This window comes from Nelumbo lutea, chromosome 4 (genome assembly GCF_056320005.1).
Source record: "Nelumbo lutea isolate HS-2025 chromosome 4, American lotus-T2T, whole genome shotgun sequence".
Classification (NCBI taxonomy): Eukaryota; Viridiplantae; Streptophyta; class Magnoliopsida; order Proteales; family Nelumbonaceae; genus Nelumbo; species Nelumbo lutea.
Genome location: NC_142687.1, coordinates 83,391,280 through 83,414,813, shown reverse-complemented (window position 1 = coordinate 83,414,813; position 23,534 = coordinate 83,391,280). Strand labels below are relative to the sequence as shown.

General features: G+C 39.6%; 1 protein-coding gene across 8 annotated transcripts; it reads left to right on the top strand.

The window, feature by feature from the left end:
• The first annotated feature begins 16,778 nt into the window (after positions 1-16,778).
• LOC148861395 (RING/U-box protein) lies at positions 16,779-21,939 on the top strand. Of its 8 annotated transcripts, XR_016113357.1 has the most exons (6): positions 16,779-17,029; positions 17,611-19,053; positions 19,341-20,071; positions 20,158-20,328; positions 20,524-20,617; positions 21,536-21,939. XR_016113357.1 is itself a non-coding variant. In XM_088986542.1 (5 exons), exons 2-4 carry the CDS (start codon positions 17,611-17,613, stop codon positions 20,568-20,570), a joined length of 2,478 nt encoding a protein of 825 aa, XP_088842668.1. In that variant the 5' UTR covers positions 16,779-17,029; the 3' UTR covers positions 20,571-20,617; positions 21,536-21,939. The 8 variants fall into 8 exon arrangements, 4 of the variants coding, with proteins under 4 accessions (XP_088842668.1, XP_088842665.1, XP_088842667.1 ...); XR_016113353.1 differs by lacking the exon at positions 20,524-20,617; XM_088986542.1 differs by having other exon boundaries at positions 19,341-20,328.
• The last annotated feature ends 1,595 nt before the right edge of the window (positions 21,940-23,534 follow it).

Below are 23,534 nucleotides of genomic sequence, written 5' to 3'. Positions count from 1 at the left end.
ACAATCATAACAATCTCCTCGATAGGATTTTACTTTAACAAAAACCTCCCTTTTATTCACAAAAACATGAAGTTACCTCCCTTCCATCTTTGTTCTAGTAGTGGAGACTTCAAAGTTACAAAATTACCCTTACAACTTATTAGGGCATCTTTCAATATAATTCAAAATGTAAAATTTTCCCTTCTAGACTTCACTAGACCTAACATTTTTTATAGAATAAAATTACTTTATTCTTTTCGATCTAACCCGGGGAATTTTTTAATTAAAAGTGAAAATTCTTTTGGGGGATCTTAATAAATTTTCAACTAAATTGATAGATATAGGGGTAAAATGGGTACTTTTGAAAAACTAATGCATTGGTCAACGTTTTCTGCCAGAAAAGGTTTGTGTGAAAATGAAATTAAGGAAAATGTTTTATGATTGTCAGAAACCTTAGGGGAGGTTTTTAAAATTGACCCGGACAATGAACCGGTTCCCGGTTGAATGGTCCGACCGTTCGAATTGAACGAACAACCCGTTCTAACAAAAAATTAAAAAAATTAAAAAATAAAAAATGGTCAAAACTGTTGAACAGTTTGAACAGTTCAACCACCCAGATCAGCAGTTTGCTGACCAAATCAACGTTTTTTTGGCAAAAATCTGGTTTTGAGGAAAATCAAAATCAATCACCTGACCAGATCCCAATTTTTTCGGTCCAACCATCCCAGTTTTTTCGGTCCAACCATCCAATCCGATTCAGTTTAAAAAACTATGGTTTTTATATTGTACCCTTAAAAACAAAAGTAACCCGAAAAATTGGAGAAAAGGTTGTGATCATCCAAAGTTAGATGAGGAAAAACCAAAAGACAAATTAAAAATCTTAATTTACTTCAAAAAACAAGCTAATGAAGATTCTTGGACTAAAGAATAAAAACAATGGAAACTAAAAGTAAATGTAGGAACTAGGAACCCTGGTGAGTCATGAGTGTAGGAAATTGCAATGGTAACACGTACTCAGTAGAGTTGGCTTTATAAGGTTCATTATCACAGATAATCTCATGTAAATCCAAGTCTCCATGTTATCAACTGTAAAAGTAGTTAAATTAGACTCCATGAAACCCAAAGGCATGATACCTACTAAAATACTGATAACCAATCAAACCGTATCATAAAAGTCGTTAGATATATCAGTAGAGAAATTACGAACCAAACACCCCTTAGAAACTACTCCACGATGCTAAACACCTCCTATAATTTAATTTAGGGGGTGTTTGTTTCAATATATTTAATTTTTGTTTGAAAAAGCAAACATCCGCTTAAAATTAAAAGCAACTCTACAAATATCAAATTAACACAAGTCAGATGATTAAAACCATCAGTTTGTGATGATTTTTTGTAAGGAATAGTGTTTTAGTTGAATGGATCCTTATTCCTGAAACATCTTACACGTAGAAGCATGGACTCTCCTAGATGGATAAAGCGTTTATGTTCAAAATACATCAGATTTAATTTTCATATGTTTTGTTTTTTTTAAAGGATATGTTTATATGACATTTTCCTTTTTCTTTGTTTATTTGTGTAATGGCTAACGTATGCAATGAATGCCTTTTTTTCCTATAAGCATTATTAGGTGACAAATATAAACTTTGAACATTTATCTACAGTATTTAATATTAAAATGCAATATATATGGACCATTTAAGCACTATTGTTAGATTTGGACCATTTTGGTCATTAGACCAAACCACAGTTTAAAGTTTAAACAGTTGTTCAATTGTTTAATTCAACCATTCAATTCTGAAGGTGTACAAAATGCACATAATTGGTGTTGATGGCATGTGTTGATGAGTTCGGCTTCAGTTAGGGCAAAGTTCGTTCGAACAGTTTTTACTGCCTTGCATTGAGAATATATCCGTACTTGTATGCTTTTATTTCATGGGGAGATATTCCAAATGCAATGTTGCAAAAGGTTGTTAGAACGGTGTGAGAATAGGTTTGCCATGATGGAAGCTGATCTCTATGATGATGGGCTTTGTATTTATACTTGGAACCCTTAACCTAAAATAAAAAAATTGTTTAAACGAAAATGTAATGAAAAATAATAAATAATTCTAAATTATCATTTAAAATCATTGTACAAATTCACTTGAAGAAACAAGCATTATAGGTCATTACACCTACTAACATATGTATTAGAAATATGTTGAAATGAAATCAACATTTCTAGCGAGCAATGTACCAACTGGCTGGTTAGTAAGGTCTTTTGTTGGTTGTAGTGGAGAGGTTGATGGGCTACCCCTAGTCCCGTGAAGAAAAAAGTCAGTGTTTTCTCAAAACGGAACTAGGGGTGGATTCAAGCCAAGCCAAATATTTGATTATTTGAATTCAAGTTAATAATAAAATATGAGGCTTGAATTTGAGTTAGAGTTTGACTCAAAATCTTATATGTTTGACCCTAACTCGAGCTCAAAAATGAGTCATGCTTTATATAAAAAATAAAGAGCAAATTTCTTAAACTATCCCTAAGGTGTAGAAAATTGATCAACTATACTCCTACTGTTTCAATATTGTAAGTATTACTAACAATTGTCTAAATCTTCCATGAAGACTAAAAATACTATTTTTCCTATTATTCTTTAAATTTTCAAAATGAAACTTTTAACACGTCTAAAAATGTCAGAGACGATGGACCATGAGTGACTCAGACGTCCGTTGCAGTTTAATCCATGAGTGACTTTCTTTAGCCTTCCTCGTCTATGGTGTTCGCTAATACAGTCTCTCTCTCTCTCCTTCGTTCCAGTTCTGCTATTCTCCTCTCTCGCTTTCTCTTCATTTCCAGAAAAGAAAGATTTTCTTTGATAAAATGGAACACAGTTCGAAACAGCAGGGGTCTCGCTTACTTACCAAGGAAGAAGACCAAAATGGAATTAATCTCCCTTATTGGTGTCGCGACAACAATTATCAAGGAAATGGGCTCTCGCTTACTTAAAAGGCATCATTGGCATGGAATGTGGAAGATGAGCATCGGAGGCTGGAGAATACGTTGTCTAAAATCAAAGCTTCAATTCTGAATGCAGAAGCAAAGCGTCCGATAGATCCTGAGCTCATTAAATGGCTGGCAGAGCTTAGAGATGTAGTATATGATGCTGAGGATCAAGAGAAGGCTCAAATCAGCGCAAGAACAAAGGTATGCATTAATCTCTTCTTAATATATATATATATATATATATATATATATATATATATATATATATATATATATATATATATATATATATATATATATATTTCAAAAAGAGGAGTCCGAATTGGAAAATTACAACGAATCGGTCTCGGACAAGTTTGAATCAGATTTGTCGGGCTTTACAAGGAAGGTACTGGAATCCCCCTCACGTTTAAGTGGATATAATTATGAGATGGGTGTTGGATTTTAATCTGATAAGATATTAAATTTAATGGGTTTGATTGGCAAATTATATAAGAAATTGCACATGTACATTTGATTGAAAAATTAGTTTTTCTCTTACAAAACCTAGTTTTGAACTTGTTTCACATTGGAAAATTATAAATTTTGTTTTCATTATTTTAATAGGAGCAGATTTACAATCCTTAGAAATAGTAGAGAGTATGGGGGTTTGATACTGTGCAACACACGTGTATGCGGCACAATGAGGCGCTTTAGAGGTGCCTTTGCTCGCACCCGCGCGGCTCGCAAAGGGCGGCTTTGATTTTGGTACGATGCTGACCGTTGATCATCGTTGATGAGATCAACGGTCACGATTTGATCGGGTGTGATCAAGAGGCATAATTCAAAGTTAACAGTCATTAATTGTTAACCACTCTTTAAATAGTCACAATGTTTGAAATTGTGACGCTTCAAGGTGCCTTATCTGAACCAACACCTACCTTTTCTTCATACCTCTTCATAAGCTATTTAAGGAGCATGAATCAAACTTCAAAAATACATAATTTCGAAATCCACTTTCTCTCTCTCAGTTTGGTCTTCTACATTCTCATAGAAGGTTTCTTTGGAGATTCTTCAACTTTGCTGATTGTATATTCTCGACCAAGGCTCTGTTGTATCCTGGGAATGGATTTGCCTATAACCCAACAACAAACTCGATGAAATTGAGTGGGGACAAATAACGATCTAAAGACAATGTCTTCAGACGCGTCTCAGAGCTTCTCCTCCAAAGTTACAGTGACCCCATTTTCCAGCAATGGGTAAAAGGATAAAGAAGATTCAGGAGATGTTTAAAAGGATTGTAGCCAATTGGAAAAATATTTGCTTTCTCTAATTTCCAACAAAGTAATGAAAATATGGCAGTGTCCAACCCTCTTTACAAATCCCACCACCTATAAATAGGGATGGGCAAAAAGAATCAAAAAATCGAATTGATCGAAAAAATCAATCAAAACCAAACAAAAAAACGATTAATTGAACTGGTTCATTTGGTTTTGGTTAACCATTTAAAAAAACTTGTAGTTAACCAAACTAACCGGTATATACTAATAATATGTATTATATAATGTATAATTTATATATTATATCTTTAAAATTGAATAAAGGATTTAATTTTAACCTAATCGACCTTTCCCCTTTCCCTCTCTCAATTCTCTTCTCTCATCTCTCTTCTTCCCCAATGGACCGATGGCCTCCTCCCTCCGACCAAGTTATTGACGTCTGACGACCTTCGGGCTCCAAGCCTCCGATCGACACGCCAATTGTCTCAATGTATCTCACTCTCAACTCTCTCTCTCAGACTCTCAGTCATTTTCTCACATTTATCTTCTTCTTCCCCAACGGGCCGGACCGACCAACAAGCGACAGCTTTCAACCTCTCAATCTCTCATCTCTCTCAGTTTTGTTCATTGTTCTCACTTTCCAGTCTCTCTCTCTCACTCAATATCTTCTAGCTCTACTAAGTTTTTCCCCTTCAAAATGAAGAGCAAGAAGAAGAGAGGGAGATGACTCATAGTATGGAACTCCTAGGACTCAAATTCACTTCCGAACTGGTAGATCCTAATGGAGGGAAATAGAAATACTTGCACTCTTGAGATCCAGATCTAGCATGGAAACCGAGTTTTCTGACTTCATTTAGGAACATGTTTCCAGGTATGTATCTTATTATTCCCATTATTCCTTAATTCTTGTTTAAACTGTTATGGTTCTATGTATTTAATGCCTCCACTTCAAATTCTGCCACCGTTTTCAAAACTAAGATAATGTTGAAGTTTTTTAGATTTTTAATCGTTGGATAAACACCTTTTAATTGCCAAAAATCGTAATCACTTCAATTGTGGAAGACACATAAAGTTTGTTAAAGCTGATGATATATAAATGCATTTGATAGAGCACGATTTGGATGCTCATAGTTGGGAGGTAGCTCGGATGTCGGTGCTTAATTGGCCGGTCGAACTGCTAGAGAAAGGATCAGAGAATTCGGGGTGGCTAACTCGGCGAGGTCACTCCGATGCTTAAGTTAGTACTTAATGTTCAATTGTGAGTTGGGAATCAATAATCTTGAGAGCTAGAATGCACTTAATCGCACATACACCTTGTGAGGTTGGAGGTGAGGCCTATATATAGGCATTGTTTGGCGTGGGCTTCACGCATGATGTCTGAGATCTCTGGGAAGTCATGATTGGCCGGGCTGAAGTCTTTGGAGGTAGTGTCTCATGTAGACCAGGCTTTGTGCCTTCAAAACATTCAGTGCAGGAGCAGAGTTCTAGAAGACCTGGGAGTGACGGGATTCACACATGGAGGAGGTCGATGAGCACATCTCGCAAGTCGCACCTGGACCTTAGTCAAGTTGATGGAGGTAGGTCGCTAGGTCTCTAGAGGTAGATCGCTAGATTGGCGGAGGTAGGTCACCAGGTCGGATTTCAGCTAATGCAAATCATTGCTTACGTGGTGCTAGGGTGTCGTCCAGCTATTCTAAGATGCCACATGTCACGATGTTAATGGAGGGCCAAATCTGCCCTCATCAATTGCCCCTCACTCCCAAGATGAGGTAAGCTCGGCAAAGGAAGTAGTTTGTTGTAAGTCCTTTGGCTCGGAATGACTAGTTCGGTGAGCACGTAGGCATTGTCCAATTCGCTCCCCAAGTCGAAAGTCTTAAGGGTTAAATGCAGCCTTACGCAGGACTTTTCCGTCTTGGTTACTGAGGCACATGAGCGAACTCATCTGCTCGAGAAGAGGCGAAGCAGGCACCCCGAGAACATCTACCTTACTAGGGATGCAACCGTCAAGGAGTTATGCAATTCAGCCAAATACCTCAAGAGCGAAGTTCGTCATGCCATCCTCACGAGGGGCTTCCAATTGTGTGACTGCTTCGTCAAGTCGCTCTACTTAAGTAGGCTACAACACAATGTCCTCACGTCGGTCCTCGAAGGAGTAATTGACAAGGTCGATGTGCAGCCTGAAACCGAGGAGGAGGATGACTGTGAAGAAATCGGCCAAGTTTGCATGTCTACTACTGTCAAGAAACAGAGGTGAAGGACGACTGTGAAGAAATCGTCCAAGTTGCTCCACTTAAGTGGACTACAACACAATGTCCCCCACGTCGGTCCTTCCAATTTCGTTTCTCTTCTTTTCTCTTCTCTCTCTCTCTCTCTTCAGGTCTGCAGTGAGATGTCGACGTTCTTTGAGGTCATAGTGGTGGTAGTGCTGTCGAGCTAGATAGATGGGAAGCCGACTTGCTTAGATCGGTCTACCTGTTGCCGTCGTGTTCCGTGGTCAACTTGAGGGGGCCTTAGATAATAAGTAGTATGGCTTTCCCTTAGAGCTCAATTTGACCATGTCACCAAAGCGGATGGTTGTTCGGTAGTAGCTTTAAATGTGGTTGCATATATGCCATCACGTGGATTAACTCACCCAGGTAGGCGCTTGCAGGTCCATGCCATACATGTATTGCACCTGCTCCTAGAACTACTGGCCGCCCACTTCTACTGGAGCGGCTCACCTTGAGGGGGTGGCTCTGCTGTCTGCGGGTCGCCTACTCTCATGGGAACCATAAAAGGTTCAACCTATGAGGCCAGTTCAACATTCAATTAGCTACCAACTCTCACGGGAGCTATGAAGGGCTCAATCAGTAGTGAGGCATCGTAGTTCGGGCTAAAGCTCTCTCAGGCTAGTCGTTTAGATTCTGCCCTTGTGATAGCTTTGTTGATACGTGCGTTACTGTTGGCATTGGACGGTAGGTCAGTGCCACGGCTGCACTGCATCAGTTCTTGGAGATGTTGGCCGTCTATTCCTACGATAAGCCATGGGGAACTCGATCTGTGGGGGAAGCCCTACTAACTGTAGGTCGCCAACTCGCACGGGAGACTTAAAAGGCTCAACCTGCAAGAGTGACTACACAGTCCGTTGGTCGTTGACTCCCGCGGGAGCCATGAAGGGCTCGACCTACAGAGGCAACCCCGCAAAACAGAGCTAAAGAGGCTCATCCGAGTTGATTACCGTTGAGTGTGAATATAAAATGGGTTGAGGTCGGCAGGGCAGCTCCACAATCTGTTAGTCGTCAACTTCCATGGGAACCACGAAGGGCTCAACTTGCAGGGTTGGCCTTACTTTAGGGTGCCTGTCGCCGGTCTACTGGTTGTTCAAGTCATTCTACTATGGATTGTTTTGCTGTTGTTGGTCGTTTTGTGGCGGAATGAATGCACTTCTCCCAAGTGCACATCTGGAGGTTCATGCTGCGGACGTACTGCACCAACTCGTAGAACTGTCGCACATCAATCCTTGTGGGAACCATTGACATCTCAACTGCATGGAAAGGGGCGTTCACTTGGTGCAGTGGGAAAGATGGGTTTGGTACTGCGTGCACACCAGGTAGGGTCAATGGTACTGTAAATTGCCTAATAGTTACTTGGATGTTGTTGTTATTGACATTAGCAGAATGGTTGTTGCTTGAAGAAGCCTTTGAGTCTAGTAGGAGTAAGGAAAGAAGGTGAGAACTTGGTTTTTTTGTTATGGTTCCCACAAATGATGCCAATTGATAGAGCACAATCTAGATGCTCCTAGCTGGAAGCAGCTCGGACTTCGGTGCTTAGCTGGCCGGTCAAACTACAAGAGAAATGATCAGAGAACCCGGGGTGGCTAACCCGGTGAGGTCACTCTAATTTTTAAGTTAGTACTTAATGTTGAATTGAGAGCTAGAATGCACTTAATCGTGCGTACACCTTGTGAGGTTGGAGGTGAGGTATATATATAGGCGTTGTTTGGCGTGGGCTTCATGCACGGCATCTGAGATCTTTGGGAAGTCATGACTGGCCGAGCTGAAGTCTTCGGAGGTAGTGTTGTACGTAGACCAGTCTTTGTGCCTCCAAAACATTCGGTGCAGGAGCTAACTTCTAGAAGACCTAGGAGTGACGGGATTCACACACGGAGGAGGTCGGTGAGGACGTCTCGCAAGTCGCTACCTAGACCTTAGTCAAGTCGATGGAGGTAGGTCGCCAAATCTCTAGAGGTAAATCATCAAATTGGCGGAAGTAGGTCACCATATCGAATTTCAGCTAATGTAAATCATCACTTATATGATGTTGAGGTATCGTCCAACTGTTCTGAGATGACACATGTCATGATCTCAATGAAAGGCCAAATCTACCCTAATTAGCATTCTTTATTTAGGATTTTTTTTCTTTTCTCTTCATAGCTGAATGATGAATATGAGTAGCTAGCTACCTGAAGCTACCATTCAATTTCAAGCAGTTGAAATAATTTAGTTTTTCGTACTTGCTATCTAACAAATTTAAAAAGAAAAATAGCCACAGCTCATGCACGTGTTATTGGTTTCTGTGGTTTTAATGAAGCAATTATGCATGTTGACGAGGGTGAGAAGAAGTTGGGTTAAGCACCCATCTTAGATTTTGAATACTAATTAAGCTTTTCTTTTTTTTTCTTTTTTTTTAAGTTATTTCAATTACCCTTTATTTATAAAACGGTATATTCTCATTTTCATTTGTTTTATTCTGAAATTTCAGTGTCAATTTATTTTTTATTTTGTTAATTTTATGAATTTATTTAAATATAGTAAAAGGAAATAAAAATGTAGCACTGACATTTTTGAAATACCAAGTAACGATCAAATTGTAGTTTTTGACTATTTGTTAATAGAAATGCTTTAAGGTTTTTTTTCTTTTCTTTTTTTAATTTCGAATGCATAAAAACACTGAAAACCCAAACTGCGGTTAATCGTTCCACTGGTTAATCGGCCGACCAGTTAACTGGTTGCATTGATTCAGTTTTGCCTTAGTAATTAAAAAGCCGAATAAATCGGTTCGGTTCAAAAAATGTGCTCACCACTCGGTTAACTGAACCATGAGCATTCCTTCCTATAAAAGGCCATCTAGCATTAATGATTCTCACTTCACTCAGAACTTACAACCAGATGCTCATTCTTTGAGTCCTATTAATCAAATCTTTATGATCAACAATTCGTGATGGCTTTTGATGAAGCGTTTTTTGGCAGTACCCTATTGTTCTGACTACTTCCTGATGTTCGATGACTTAGAGGTCGAGTTGGAGTATTTATGCTAGATAAAGGCTTGGATGTCGAACTGACTGAATTGAATTAGGAGCCTGCTCGGGTACCGAGCTGGGTAGCTCTTCGAAGAGACCTACAAGGAAACGGTGTTAGAGGACCTGCGGCGGCTAACTCGGTGAAGTCGCTCCAATGCTCAAGTTAGTACTCTTGTAGTAGATCGCAAGATAAAAAATCAGAAAGTATGAGAGCAAGAATGTACTTAATCGCGTCTCTCCCTTGTGACATTGGGTCAGTGCCTTTATATAGGCCTTGTTTGGTGTGGGCTTCACGCACTGCATCCGAGATTTCTGGGAGGTTGCCTAATCAGTCTGAGATCCCCGAAGGTAACCGCCACGCACGTTGACCATCCTCCGGAACACTCGAAACGTGGGCCAACTTTTGAGAAACATGGGAGTGTTGAGATATGCATGCAGAATTTGTCAGCAAGCACGTCTCGCAGGTCGCCACCGGGACCTCAGTCACGCCGACACACCCTTGAGAGATATCGCTCCTCACGTCGAGGTCACTTCGGCCAGTGACGAGGTGCTACAGGTCTTCTAGACGACCTGAGTTGTAGTTGAGGTCACTAGGTTGGCGATGAAGGTAGGTAGCCAAGTCGAGGCAAAGAGAAACCGCGACCTGGGACTCCAAGTCACTGGTTAGGTGGTGTCCATGTGTCATCTAGCTGTTACAAGATGCTATGTATCACGATGTCATTGGAGGGCCAAATACGCCTTCATCAGCTTTCTTCCTCTTCTGCTTTTCATGGGATTTTCTTAAAATCTCTGTTTTGTTTTGAGCTCTTTAGCTGATTCGTCTCCGCCACCCCGTCAATCCTTTCCCATATCTGGTTGTATTCATGCGAAAGGGAGCTATGCTGAAGCTCAGGTCCTTAGTCACCTCTAGTTCCGCCCATCTCTCCGCTCCCCACCTCTCTTTCTCCCCCGGTCGCCTCTGATTCCACTTCTGGTTCCGCCCATCTTCAAAAATTCAGTCCCTTTCATGGGCGGAAGTTATTATTTTGTAATTGAGAATTTAGATTGATACTCTTGCCGTAAACAATTGTTTCAAAAAGGTGGAAGGATGCTCTGCTTCGAGTGCCAAAATACAGATGTCTTGTTATTGACTAGTAATCAGTTGAAGTTTGAGGTTTACTGGATTCTGTAACATTTTAAAGGTGGATTGATGGTCTCCAATTCTCCTCGTTGTTCTGGCCTCCACCATAAGATGCTCAGCAGCGGCAGGTACATTAAATTGCTTAAGTCTCATCTATTATTATATTTGTCTTTAGTTTGTTGATTGGTCATGTGTCAAATTATCTGTTTTGTTCTTGTATCTGTTATATCTTTGATTGATTAACTGCAAAAATTGAAACAGGTGAAATAGGTTAATGGAATAGATGAGCATAGCAATTTTATGATATATCGTCCCGTTCCTGGTCTCGGTGTTCTGAGTTATGTGAATACTGTGGCGTTGCCATCGATTTAAGAGCGGAACTAGACGAGTGCTTCTCGTTCGGAGTATAGGGAAGGAGAGAGAGAGAGAGGAGGATGAGGATTCATCACTTGTTTCAGTAGAGAACACGGTTATCTTCGTCAAAAAGGGTATTTTCGGTATAATTTAAAATTAAATCAAGCATTTGAATTCGCATGCAAATCGTCTGATGGAGAGTGAACCGGAAGGGAGTTGTGCGATAATTGTCAAAAACAATAGGAGTACTTTAAAATAATATTGAAACAGTAGTGATATATTTAGTCAATTCCATAAATCTTAGGGATAGTTTAAGAAATTTATCAAAAAATAAAATATATACATATAAAAATTATATATAAAAACCGTACATATAAAAAATTTATTTCCTATCATACATATAAAAATTAAGTTGAAATTACGTATATACAAAATTAAAAATATTATATATAATATAAACTCGATTAGACTCATGACCTTTATGAGACGAGCCTTATTAAGATTAAATTTGACTTGAAATTAGATTTAAACCTAATGAAATCGATCTTTTTCCAACTCAAGCCCAAATAAAATAGCTCAGTTTGTATCCACCCCTCAAAGGAAAGTTAATGGAAGTGTAAGAATGAAGAGTGGGGGATCTCTACACCCCATAATGGCAAGTATATATATAAGGGAAAACTCTGCTTTAGTATCCTGAACTTTGGAGGTAGTGTCAAGTTAGTACCCGAATTTTCAGATGTGTTACTGTAGTATCTAAACTTTCAAAAAATATCAAATTAGTCTAAAACCGTTATCCGACATTAAGTATTATATAAAAGGACAAAAATACCCTTCACCTATAGTCTTAACATATCAAATGTGCATTTTATTCTTTGATATTCTAGGCTACTATTCCCTTGTTCATCTAACATGTATGGTGTACTACCCATAGACCTGTTCATGGGTTGGGCAAGGCTCGGGTCGGGCTTTGCCTCTTTATCAACAGCAAATGTGCAGGCCCGAGCCGAAGCTCAACCAGACCATCAGACCTAGATCTTGAACCTGAGCCCGACCCTTATATAAAGCCCGAAGCTTGACCTGTACACAAAATGTCTTATTTTCAATATGTTTTTATAAATTAGTATTATATTAATTTAGTTATAATTTAATAAATTAATAAAATAATTTGTACTTCATGATAATAAATTAATATTTATTAATAATTTAAGAAACAAATATATATTATATATAATGTAAATATTTTTTTATTATATGTAATAATATCGGGTCGGACTTAGGCCCAAGCCGGACTTATTTGAAAAAGCCCGAAGCTAGCCCGAAAAATGACTAGACCTGGTATTTAAAGCCTACGTGCCTAAAATATTGTCCAAGCCCGAAAAATAACCATAGGGCTACCTGGCCCATGAACAGTTCTAACCACCCACTCCCCCCTCTCTCTTCCTCTTCTCTTTCTTCTCCGCTTTGCTCTTCATCTCTTTCCCTCTATCTCACTTACATCATCTTTTCCCCTATTTTTTTTACTCTCTCCTCCATCTTTACTATAACTGAACCAAGTAATCTCACAGCCTCCGTTGTTGAATCCCTATTCAGATCTCTCCACCACCAAGCTTTATTTCATCCTCAGCCGTGAAAACACTACTAAAGCAGCAGTGAGACGGTCTTGCTCAAAAGCCCCAAATCGGTGGTCCAAATTCCGACATCCTAAAGCCAATAGAAATTTGGTCGTACGACATCCTACTAAATACCCCATTTCACATCATTGTTTGTAGCACCAGCCTGTACTCCATAGAATAACAATCACCAGCCATTCTTTCATTGTCAGTTCACCTAACACCAAACCCCCTTTATCTTCCATATCTTTCCACTATTTCACCATTGGTATGTAATTAATTGAGCTAGTAGTAGCCAAATACTACCGTCGTTCTCTATTTTTATCAAATTTATTTGTTTCCATCAAATGTCAAATGTTCAAACCACCACAAGGATTAACAGTCAAACCTATTACATTTCATCAACAAAGCCCTCTTCATTCTCCCACTATTTTTCACCCACCATTTTTTAAATCACCTTCAAATTACCTCTCGGCATCTCCGTCCACTTCTATCTTTATCTCTCTACGAGGATTCCTTTAAATTCTCTTTAGAACACTTTTAGATCTATTAGTCAACCTGGCTGTAGAAGAAAAGCAGAGGAGAAATACTATCAAGGGTTAATGGCGTCATTGGGATGGAGGAACCAGGAGAGAAAAAGATGATGTTTCATGGACCAGGAACAATGTCGAAGGAGGAGCAGACAATAAAGACGAGATGGGCTCTTTGTTTATGTTCAAATCCATGCTTGAGGAGGACATGAATAGCAATGAAAACCCATCTCACCATGACTTTCTAACCATCCAAAGCCATCACAAAGGCATTGCTTTCTCAGTGTTATTATGGTTCAGTCTTAAGGTAGAATACAATGAACAGTGTTTTGTTTTCAAGGATATATAGCTTTGACATTTTAAAAATTTTGAAGTTGCACATGTCATGATAAGATATCTGATGAACTGTTAATAGTAAGGACTAAATTGATACTTTTTGAAAGTTCAGGTATTACAGTGGCACATTAGAAAGTTCGGGTATTAACTTGTAGGGATGCAACTTGGGTGGACCCAACCTAAGCCTGAACTGGCCCAACCCGGAATTTTATATGGGTTGGGCTTGGATTTTTGATCCTTGGGCTAGGCTCGGGCCCAAGAAGTCGGGCTTTTTTATTTTGTGGGCTGGACTCGGACCTAGCCCTTAGGCAACTCAAACTCGGCCCGAGCCCAATCCAATTATATACATTTATACATATATGTATATATATGTAAATGTTGCATACATATTTACATATATATATATATATATATATATATATATATATATATATATAACATTTGTATAGATATTTTGTATATATATTTACATACATATATAAATATATGTATAAATACATTTATAAATGTATAGTTTTAGAATGGATTCATTGATCAACCCAAACCTGACCTTGGCCCGAGCCCAACCTGAATACATTAATTTACAGGACGGGATTAGGCTCAGGTTGAAAAAATTGAGCTTGACCTGGGACTCGATCCTTAAGCGCAAATTTTAAGGCCAGCCCTAGGTTAAACCCGGCCCAACCCGCCCAATTTGCACCGCTACTAACTTGACACTACCCCCAAAATTATAAAATGAAATTTACCCTATATATAAATACATCACCATATCAAATTCCTAAACATGCGCCCGATTTTCATGTGTCCGTGTCCGTGCAACACTTACCAGTTCATAGGAGGAGACTGAACGAAGGGTCATGTGCGAGTGCCACCAACACTCTCCCACGTTCTAAAATCGGAAACCACGCGTAAGTCACTTTTCTGAGACGTGGCTATATAATGTCTCATCATCATAAGAAAGCATGTTATCACCCAACCAACCTTCGTTCCTTCACTGAAAATTCATATATCATCCAAAACATTACAGTTGGATTGTTTTCTAAAATGGATAAGAGCTGGCAAAAAGCTGATCCAACCCGCCAATCCTACCCGATCCAACCTGAAATGTTTAACTAATGACTTGATCCGACTTAATTCGAAAAAAATTAGGTTACATTAGGTCCCATAACCTGCTGACCCAATTGATAGGTTTAATTGAAATTATTTATATATTTTTAGAAGTTTCTACTCTTTAGTAAGGGCAATTTTAAGACTCTAATATCAATAAAAGTAATATTTAAAAAAAATCAAAAATAGGTTAACTTTCTAAAAATAATATCAATTAAGAGCAAAAACATTGTTTATCACTGTCGCCACCTGCCGCCACCTCCGACAATGCCTCTGCCTATCTCTGCCACCTCCGCCTCCAGTAACGTTGTCGATGGGCAGAGGTAGAGGCAGCGGTGGCAACAGTGGTGGTCATTCCTCTGCCCAATGCCGCCACCTCCACCAACCAGTGCCGCTGTCGCCTCTGCCTCCGCCCACCTCCGGCAACATTGCTAGAGGCAGAGGCAGAGGCAGAGGCGTTGGGTAGAGGAATGATCACCAGCGCCGTTGCCGCTACCTTTGCCTCCGCCCACCTCCGACAACATTGCCGGAGGCGGCAGCGGGCGGTGGTGAATGGTGGCGGTGATGAATGGATTGCAAAGAGGGAAAAGATGAACAATGTTTTTGCCCTTAATTGATATTATTTTAAAAGTTAACCTATTTTTAAAATTTTATTAAAAATATTACTTTTATTGATATTAGGGCCCAGAAGTTGCCCTTACCTGCTATAATCCCTTTTTTATTTAGTCTTTACTCTTTATTGTTCACTCTTTGAATTGTTAAATGCAAGGTTTTTTAAACTGAACCAATTAGGGGTCCGATTCCCAGGTCAAACAGTCCGATCATTCAAATCGAATGAATGGCCTATTCTGACATAAAAAAAAAAGAACAACCAAAACCGTTGGACGGTTTGAATGGTTTGAATGCTCAAGTTAGTGGTTTATTGGGCGAAATAACGGTTCTGGGATAAAACGGAACCTATCACCTGACTGGTTCCCAGTTTTCTAGTCCGGTTTGGTTTTGAAAACCATGGTTAAATGTTCAAGTTTTTTTATTTTATTTTGGAAATTAATGATTAATTTCTTTAATTTTGATGTTTTCAGATAATTTTTTCTTTATTTTTTTTAATTTCAATTATTTTTTGGAATGACCTGAATGGACCCATGGGTCAACCCTAACCCAAACATTTAGAGTTGGGGTCCAACATTTAACAACCCAACCCAAAATTCAACCTAACCCTAAGTGTCTTGACCCAACCCGAACCCGACCTACCCAACCCAATTGCCAAGTAGAGGATAAGTTATGTTACTTACAAAATGGGTTCCATTTCTCCGGTAGATATTTGGGGACAAGGGTTCCAAAATCCTGACGTGGAAATTGCTTTGGCCACGTCAGACCAAGATGACATTTCATTGGGCATTCATCATGAAACAATCTTCAAGGTTTGTGCCACTTTTTATAATAGAAGAAGGGAACGTGCAAACAACAAACTCCATAAATTAATTTTCCTTTCTACATTTTTACCTTTATTTTTTCTTTTCGGCACATTTATCCATGTTTGTCTAACGGTAAAATGTACCTTTTGTTAATCGAATAAAATCACAGATAACAGACGGCCGTGGTAAAACGATCGACGCAACTCTGTGGGTAGTATGTAGTCTGTGATTCGGAAAAGTAGTAGACTTGGCATCTCAGAATTGACCCAGACCATAACGAGTTCGGATATGCTCCTTAAACAGATTGCCTCACACTGACCTCATAGCACGTTTCAGCCGTGCATTTAGAGCATTTCCCCAAAATAAACGCGGTAATGTTCCAGATGCACGGCCAAAACGTGTTGTGAGGTTGGTGTGACGTATGCTCTGTGAGTAGCAGATCCGAACTCGGCCAGACCCGCCTCAGAAGAAGACTGAAGACTGGGACCGGACCCACCACTCCACACTTCACATCCAACGCGTTCACACTTGAAACAGTTGGACGGGCAGAACCGTTGGCCAGTTGGCCTCACCCTCACGCGTGGCCGCGTGGGAGTTTATACAACCTTCCATTTCCTAGGTTCGTTGATTCTATCTACGTAAGACCTTTTTAAGGTTTCTCCAAGCGGCGACGCGCATGTATTACTCCAGCTGAATCATCATCAACGAGACGCGTACGCGAAGCGATCAAACGGTTCACATGGTTCCACTAGACTCCATTATTAAGCCATTATCTGATGAGGGAAGAAGACTCACAAATGTGACAGTTCCTTCTGATCAACAAAGTACGGTGATGATTCATGGTACGGCGTTTTTCATCAAATCAAAGCCGAAACGAATTTGTCTAAAAGTAAGGGGCATTTTCGTAATTGAAGCAACCTCTGCTCCCTCGGGGTATATATATATAGATAATCAACCGAACCGCGGGTCCTAGAGAAGAGAAGGCCTTGCCAAATTGGGACTTCTTTTTTCGGCGTTCGTTCAACCTCTCTGTCTCTCTCTTTCTCTCTCCTGAGGTACGTAGAAGACCTTCTCTCCTCCCTCCCCCTCTCTGGCTCTTTCTTTCTCTCTCTCTTCATCATCATAAATTCATAATCAATTAATCATCATATTTATTTAGAGAAAAAAATTTGGTTAATGCCCGCGATACGAGACCCCTCTTTCATTTCCTTAGATATTTTGACAAATTTATAATGTTTTTGCGTCATTACGAATTAAGTATTGTCTTTATTTAGCAAAATTTTCGGGTTCTTTCTCAAGATTACATCTTAAAATTACAGTAAAGCAGAATCTGCAATGAAATGACAAGGATTACGCATCTGGAATTTAATCAGGGGTTTCTGTTTTTCCATTTTTTTAAATCTTAATCGTGGTTAGAACAGTTGTCGGGAGGAGGGTATTGACCCATTAATTTTGAGATTTGATATTTTTGGTGAAATTAGCTGCTCAGATTGATATTTGATGATTTGTTTCTTTATTTTTTGAAGCCATTCATAATTGAAGAAGAGGGCCACCCTGTATTTTCATGTAAAAAATTTTCCCCTTTTGATTCTATTTAATCCGGGCCTTTTGTTTTCTTGTTCCGCACTCAAAGCAGATGGGAAGGGGAGGGAAATTGGCTCTTAGGCACTGTAAGAAGAGAAGGATTACCTCTCAGAGTAAGGGGTCGGATGGCTCGGATGAAGATTACGTGGTGGGAGAAGATGAGGAGGATGACGAATCATTTGATAATTCGGATTATGCATCTTTTGCTGGAGATGCTTCTGAAGAAACCTCTGATTCTGGAGCCATGAGTGGTGATGGCTTTTCAGAAGAGCTGTATGAAGAAGTGGAGAACGAGGAAGAGGAGGGGAGAAAGATGATTAGATCCAAACCACGAAGAGGTTCTTCTGGTCAAAAAAGAAGTATGCATAAACGATTTCGTAAAAGAACTATAGTTTCATCTGATGATTTTGATGAAGATGTCGAATTCATGTCAGATGGGACTGAGGAGGAGCGGAAGTTTGTTAAATCTAGACACCAAAGTAGTTCTTCTCGTTCGAGGAAAAGCGAGTCTAAGCGGTTGCGTAAAAGTAGTAGAGGTGCATGTGAAGACGAAGAAGAAGAAACAGATGATGATTATTGTGACGAGGAATTTATTCCAGATGGAATTGATTTTGTAGATGAAGAGGAGATGGAACTTTCCAGATCAAAACCCCAAAAGGGTTCTTCTGGTCGGTCAAAAACTAGGCTCAAACGGTTGGGTAGAAGAACCAAGTTGTCAGATGATTACAACGAGGATGAAGACGATTGTGATGATGGTGATGAGGAATTCAGACCAGATGGAATTGATTATGTAGATGATGAGGAAGAGTTGCAGGTTAGTAAGAGGAGTAAGGGGGGAAAACGTACAACACAGAAAAAGGTATCTGTAAAGAGTCGGAAAAGGAAAAGGAAGTCCAAGGTTTCTAAGAAGCCAATGAAAAAGAGGAGGTCCAAGATATCGAGGAAGAGGGCAATAAGCTCTGATGATGATGATGAGTTCATAGTTGACAGCAGGTCTCTGCAGAAGAGTAAGAAGAAGCCCGGGAAAAGAAAGAAGACTGTTGTGCACTCAGATTCGGATTTCGTGAGCTCTGGATCTTCGGATTATGAGTACACAATCTCTGAGGAAGAGAGGGAGCAGGTGCGAGAAGCCAACAGTTTCTGTGGAAATTTGATAAAGTCCAGAAGAAACTCATCTCAAGCTGATGGAGATGCAAGCCATCAGCAAAGAAAAACTCGGGAAGGAAAGGGAAAAGAGAAGGTTGAGGATTTACATAATGATGTTGGGAAGCAAGTTTGTGGTATTTGCTTGACAGAAGAACGAGAGGAGACAGTTCGGGGAATATTAAATTGTTGCAGTCATTACTTTTGCTTTTCTTGTATAATAGAATGGTCAAAGGTTGAATCTCGTTGTCCATTGTGCAAACAGAGGTTTGTGACAATAAGTAAGCCTGCAAGATCAACGATAGGAATTGATCTGAGGAATGTGGTGATAAGGGTTCCAAAGCGTGATCAGGTATCTCACATCCCTGCTCTTCTTTTCCTTTTTGGTAATAACTAATAACATCTCCCTGCTCCTATCTATGAATTTTGTAACATACAATGATCATCTTTGGGGGCAAAATCTGTCTTTAAGCTTTAAAATGCCACTGACTTGTCCCTCTCCTTGAAATTTGGCAATGTGGGGGCAGTAAATTTTCATTTTCTGATTCATTGACAGATCTAGTGACTATAATTTTCATGATTTGCCTACTCTGTTGCTCTTTAGTACTCCCTGGCTTGATAATCTAAGGCTTTCTGCAGGTTTATCGGCCATCTGAAGAAGAAGTGAGGGGATATTACGATCCATATGCAAATGTGGTTTGTATGGAATGCCAACAAGGGGGGGATGATAACTTGATGTTACTTTGCGATATTTGTGATTCCCCCGCACACACCTATTGCGTTGGCCTAGGACGGGAAGTACCAGAAGGTAATTGGTACTGTGAAGGTTGTAGGCCCGCTAATCCTGGATCATCCAATCTGCTTGTTCAGGATCCTGAATCACATCAGGCTACAAGCACTAACAATTTAGCCACTGGTGGAAGCAATTCTGAAGGTTATGCTGCTGCCACTCATATTTTGTCACCAGTGGCAGATCCATCATTTTCTCAAGGAATTGAAATTCCCCAATCTCCAAGATATCCTTCAGGACAAGGTTTTCCAGCTACATCTCCAATGTCAGGAGTAGGAGCATCAACTCTCTCAGGAAGACGCTGGGTACACCGTCATATGCACAATATCCTTTCCAGCAATAGGATTAGCCAAATGACTGGAATTGCAAATAGAGCTGATGCAATTGCACATTCCAATTTGGAAAGTGCTTTTGTCAACTTTCCAGTCCAGCAGCAATCGGGGCAAACAAATCAGAACACAAGGATTGTAGGAAATGTTCCATCATATTCTACAGTTATGGAAGGTAGGAGGCAGGACAGTTCCTCCTGCCCAGAGCAAGGGAGAACTCATTTATATGCAACATTGAATCGTCTAAGGAGGCAAGTAACTCAAGACCCATCTACTGCCATTGCTTCTGCCAGTGGAATGTTATGTGCTGAACTTGCAGGAATCAATGTGGTGTCAGGTTGTGAGCAATTACATTCCGGTGCCAGGCCAGGCTTTGGTTTTCATGACAGCATATCTCCGGGTGCACATAATGTTGGGAACCATTTACATGAAGCGAAAGGCACAAAAGAACAATTGCAATCAATGGTGAAAAGCCATTTGAAATGCCTATCCAAAGGCACTCAACTAGGTAAGTGCAATTTGTTTGGTTGCAGACCTTACTTTGTACTATTGAAGGTTAGAAAATTCATACTGTAGTTGGTCTGACAGGAGGCAAAGCTTCTGCCTCCCTGCCTGAATTTGCTGAGGTATTAATTGCTCAAGCATACCCTGACAAAGGTATTTTGGTATTTGCACGTTTCTGAATCAATGTATTTGTGTGTAGACCAAAATATCTCTTGGCAGTGTTTTTATACCCTGGTTATACCATAGTGGATCCGTCCAAGCTCAACAAGTAACTCATGATCATCCTCCTCAAGGTAGCTTTCATGTTGGTTTTTTAAGTATGTTGATCCAAGACACAAAAAGTCTAATTCATTTGGTGTGATGACTCGGTATGTAGTCATCAGGTATATAAAAATGCATGCTACTTAGTTTGGCGTCTAACCTGCTTGCTATCAGTCACCCAATGTAAGGACAGGTATACTGCCCACATTTATGCTTAAAAGCATAGGCCGTCGGGTCTGCTGTCCCCATCTCTTTTGTTACTTGTTAGAATAGAGCAGGTATGGAGCCTTGTTTCTATATATTTTTTTATGTGGGGTAGTGGGTAGAGATATTGGAATGGGGATCCAGATTCAGGTTTTCCCCTTGCTCCAAGCCAAAGAGGCCTGCCTTAACATGACAAAAAGAATCATTTTCTCAGGTGATCTTATTTGAAAAAAAGGAAAATCCAACAAGTGTATGGTGGAAAAAAGTGCAGTGTACAGTAGTCTATGTGGATGCTGTGGACAAAGACGTTATACAAATTGGTAGTCTCCAAGTTATTCCCCCATCAAATGGATGGTCTGGACCCACCATCCACATTGACAGAACAACGTACCCTTTTTCTTTTCCCTATTTTGGTAAGTCCAATAACCCGTCAAAGAGAAAAGAAGTTCCACAAACTGTTACTTTTTGTCACCCCTGTTGTAAGTTGTTGTAACCATGTGATTAAAATTTGAAACTTAAAAGGATGTTATTACCTTGAGTTCTGAAAGCCAAATTGCGGGGAGTTCATTTGGGCTATGACCATGTATTGCCAAGGTGATGATGTGTACCAATCAAATCTAACCACGTGGCAAAGTTTTAAGATTTAACCTAGGCTGGCACATGGTTATAGCCAAAGTGAGAGAACTCCCATTATATAGTTGGTTAAGAAAAGGTAGAAAAGGGACCAACAAGTCTCTGCTTTGCAGAAGGATGTGCATTCAAGGACATTGCCAGGCGATCTACACACACCATTTTAGCTGCTTGTGGGCTGGAGCACGATAGAAGTGTTGCCATTCCGGTGCTGCAGCGTCCACTACACTTTTGCCCCCATGTTGAAAAAGTGGGTGAATCAAGAAACCTGATGAAAGATTGCTGCTCATCGTGCATCAATTCCTTGGTCAGAGATGTAGTAACCATGGTCATGAACACAAGGATGCAGTCCGCAGGGTAGGCCGTAGGCCGTGCCTGAAAAGAAGTCTTCTTCATTGGTGAAACACATCATCTTTGATTTATTTATTTTTTTTAAATATTTTTGTTACAAAAATATGAATTGGCCGATTTTGAACAGTAAATGGTTTAACCTATTTATTGGTTCAGTTTTAGTTTCAAAGTGTATACTTGTTAACCGTTAACTTCATTGGTGGGGGGGGGGGGGGGGAGGGAAGGAAATTAAATACAGATTGGAATAACAAGGTTATCTGATTTCTTTGTCCTTGCTGTATTATTGGTAACACTATTTATTTAACCTAACCTAACCTGATATTCTAAAGGTTCATACTTGTGTGGAGAACAAGAGGATGACTCATAAATTTTCAAAATGTAAGTTTGCTTATCATCATCAAGTTTGGAATATAGTGTGCAGGCCAAGTGTGGCCCCCATGATGGAGGGTAACTCAATCATTGATTAGTGGGATAGAATGCAAAATGATGATAACATGGAATGGGAAAAACTAAGAACTGAATTGGTTTTTATTTTTATGGAGATTATGTAGAACGAGAAAATCTTTAAAAATTAAAGTTATTTGATCTCTCTTGTGATTCTCCGTGACAAGGCTAGAGAGGAGGCGTTGAATTCCAATCTCCTAATAAGATTAATGACACTGGAGAGATTATTTTTGGGTCAGATGAGTCCCCTAAAGAGCACATTGTATCAAGATAAACTTAGATGCTTCCAGAAAAGAGGATGGTACCTCAGCTATTGGGTGCATTGTTAGGCATGATATAGGTAGAACAATCAGCCTAAGTGGTAAAAATATCAGCTCGTCCTCCATCAATGTTGCCGAAGCATGGGCTGCCCTCTATCTTGGCTAAGTTCTGAGCAAACTCAAAGGCCCCATTGGCTTTTTGGGAACACACTTTTCATGTGTTTTTTTATTTTTCAGGTAAATAGGTAATGACCATTTTAGCTATAAAAAGCCATTATTAAAAGAGGCAATTTTGTCTCATCTCAGTATTGCCAATTTTTCTCTCAGGTGGATAAAAAAGTTACTTATCCACCTGGGACTGAAAGATGAGGATTATTTACACAGGGAAAATAAATTTCCATGAACCTCACATAAATCCAAAAAAAGAACATGAATAGTTCAGTCAATGAGAACCAAAACCCCATTTCATTTTCTCCATCCTAAAATCTGAAAAACAACATGCCCAAATATTATTATCAAAGGAGATCCAAAGCTGGTCATGGATTGTTCAAGGGGCAGGAATGACCCTCCTTGAGTATATGAACATCATTGAATAATATTATTTGGTCTGCAGCAGATGGGGTCTAACATCCAATGCGCACATCTACACAAGCAAATTTTGTGGCGGATTAGCTGGCAAATATGGTCATGAGTCTCGGTCTACGGACCAACTTGTCTTAAATAGTTTTCTCTTAGCTTTGTTTTGGTGATGCTTTGGGGGAAGCCCAGAAACAAGGTTTAAAATTTCGATAGGCCTCTGTATATCGGTAGAGGCGTATCGGAACTTAGAAACACTCAGAAACTCTTATTTTTTTTCAAATTTTAGTTTTTGGAGAGTTAAAAACATGCTTTTTTTATTGAAAAAGAGTAATCCTGAAACACCTTGAAACTGGCATATCGAAACCCAAAATATACAAATACGATACGTCCAATATAAGATATATTGTATCAAAAATTTGAACCTTGTCTGAGATGACTACCCCGTGTTGTGTAACCCTTTCTTTTCTCTTTATAACAAAAA

Coding starts and splice junctions, on each gene's coding strand:
- LOC148861395 (XM_088986539.1), top strand. CDS start 17,611: ATGGGAAGGGGAGGGAAATTGGCTCTTAGGCACTGTAAGAAGAGAAGG. Junction 19,054..19,340: donor GGGTTCCAAAGCGTGATCAG/GTATCTCACATC, acceptor GGCTTTCTGCAG/GTTTATCGGCCATCTGAAGA. Junction 20,329..21,535: donor ATCCAAAGGCACTCAACTAG/GTAAGTGCAATT, acceptor TCTGCTTTGCAG/AAGGATGTGCATTCAAGGAC.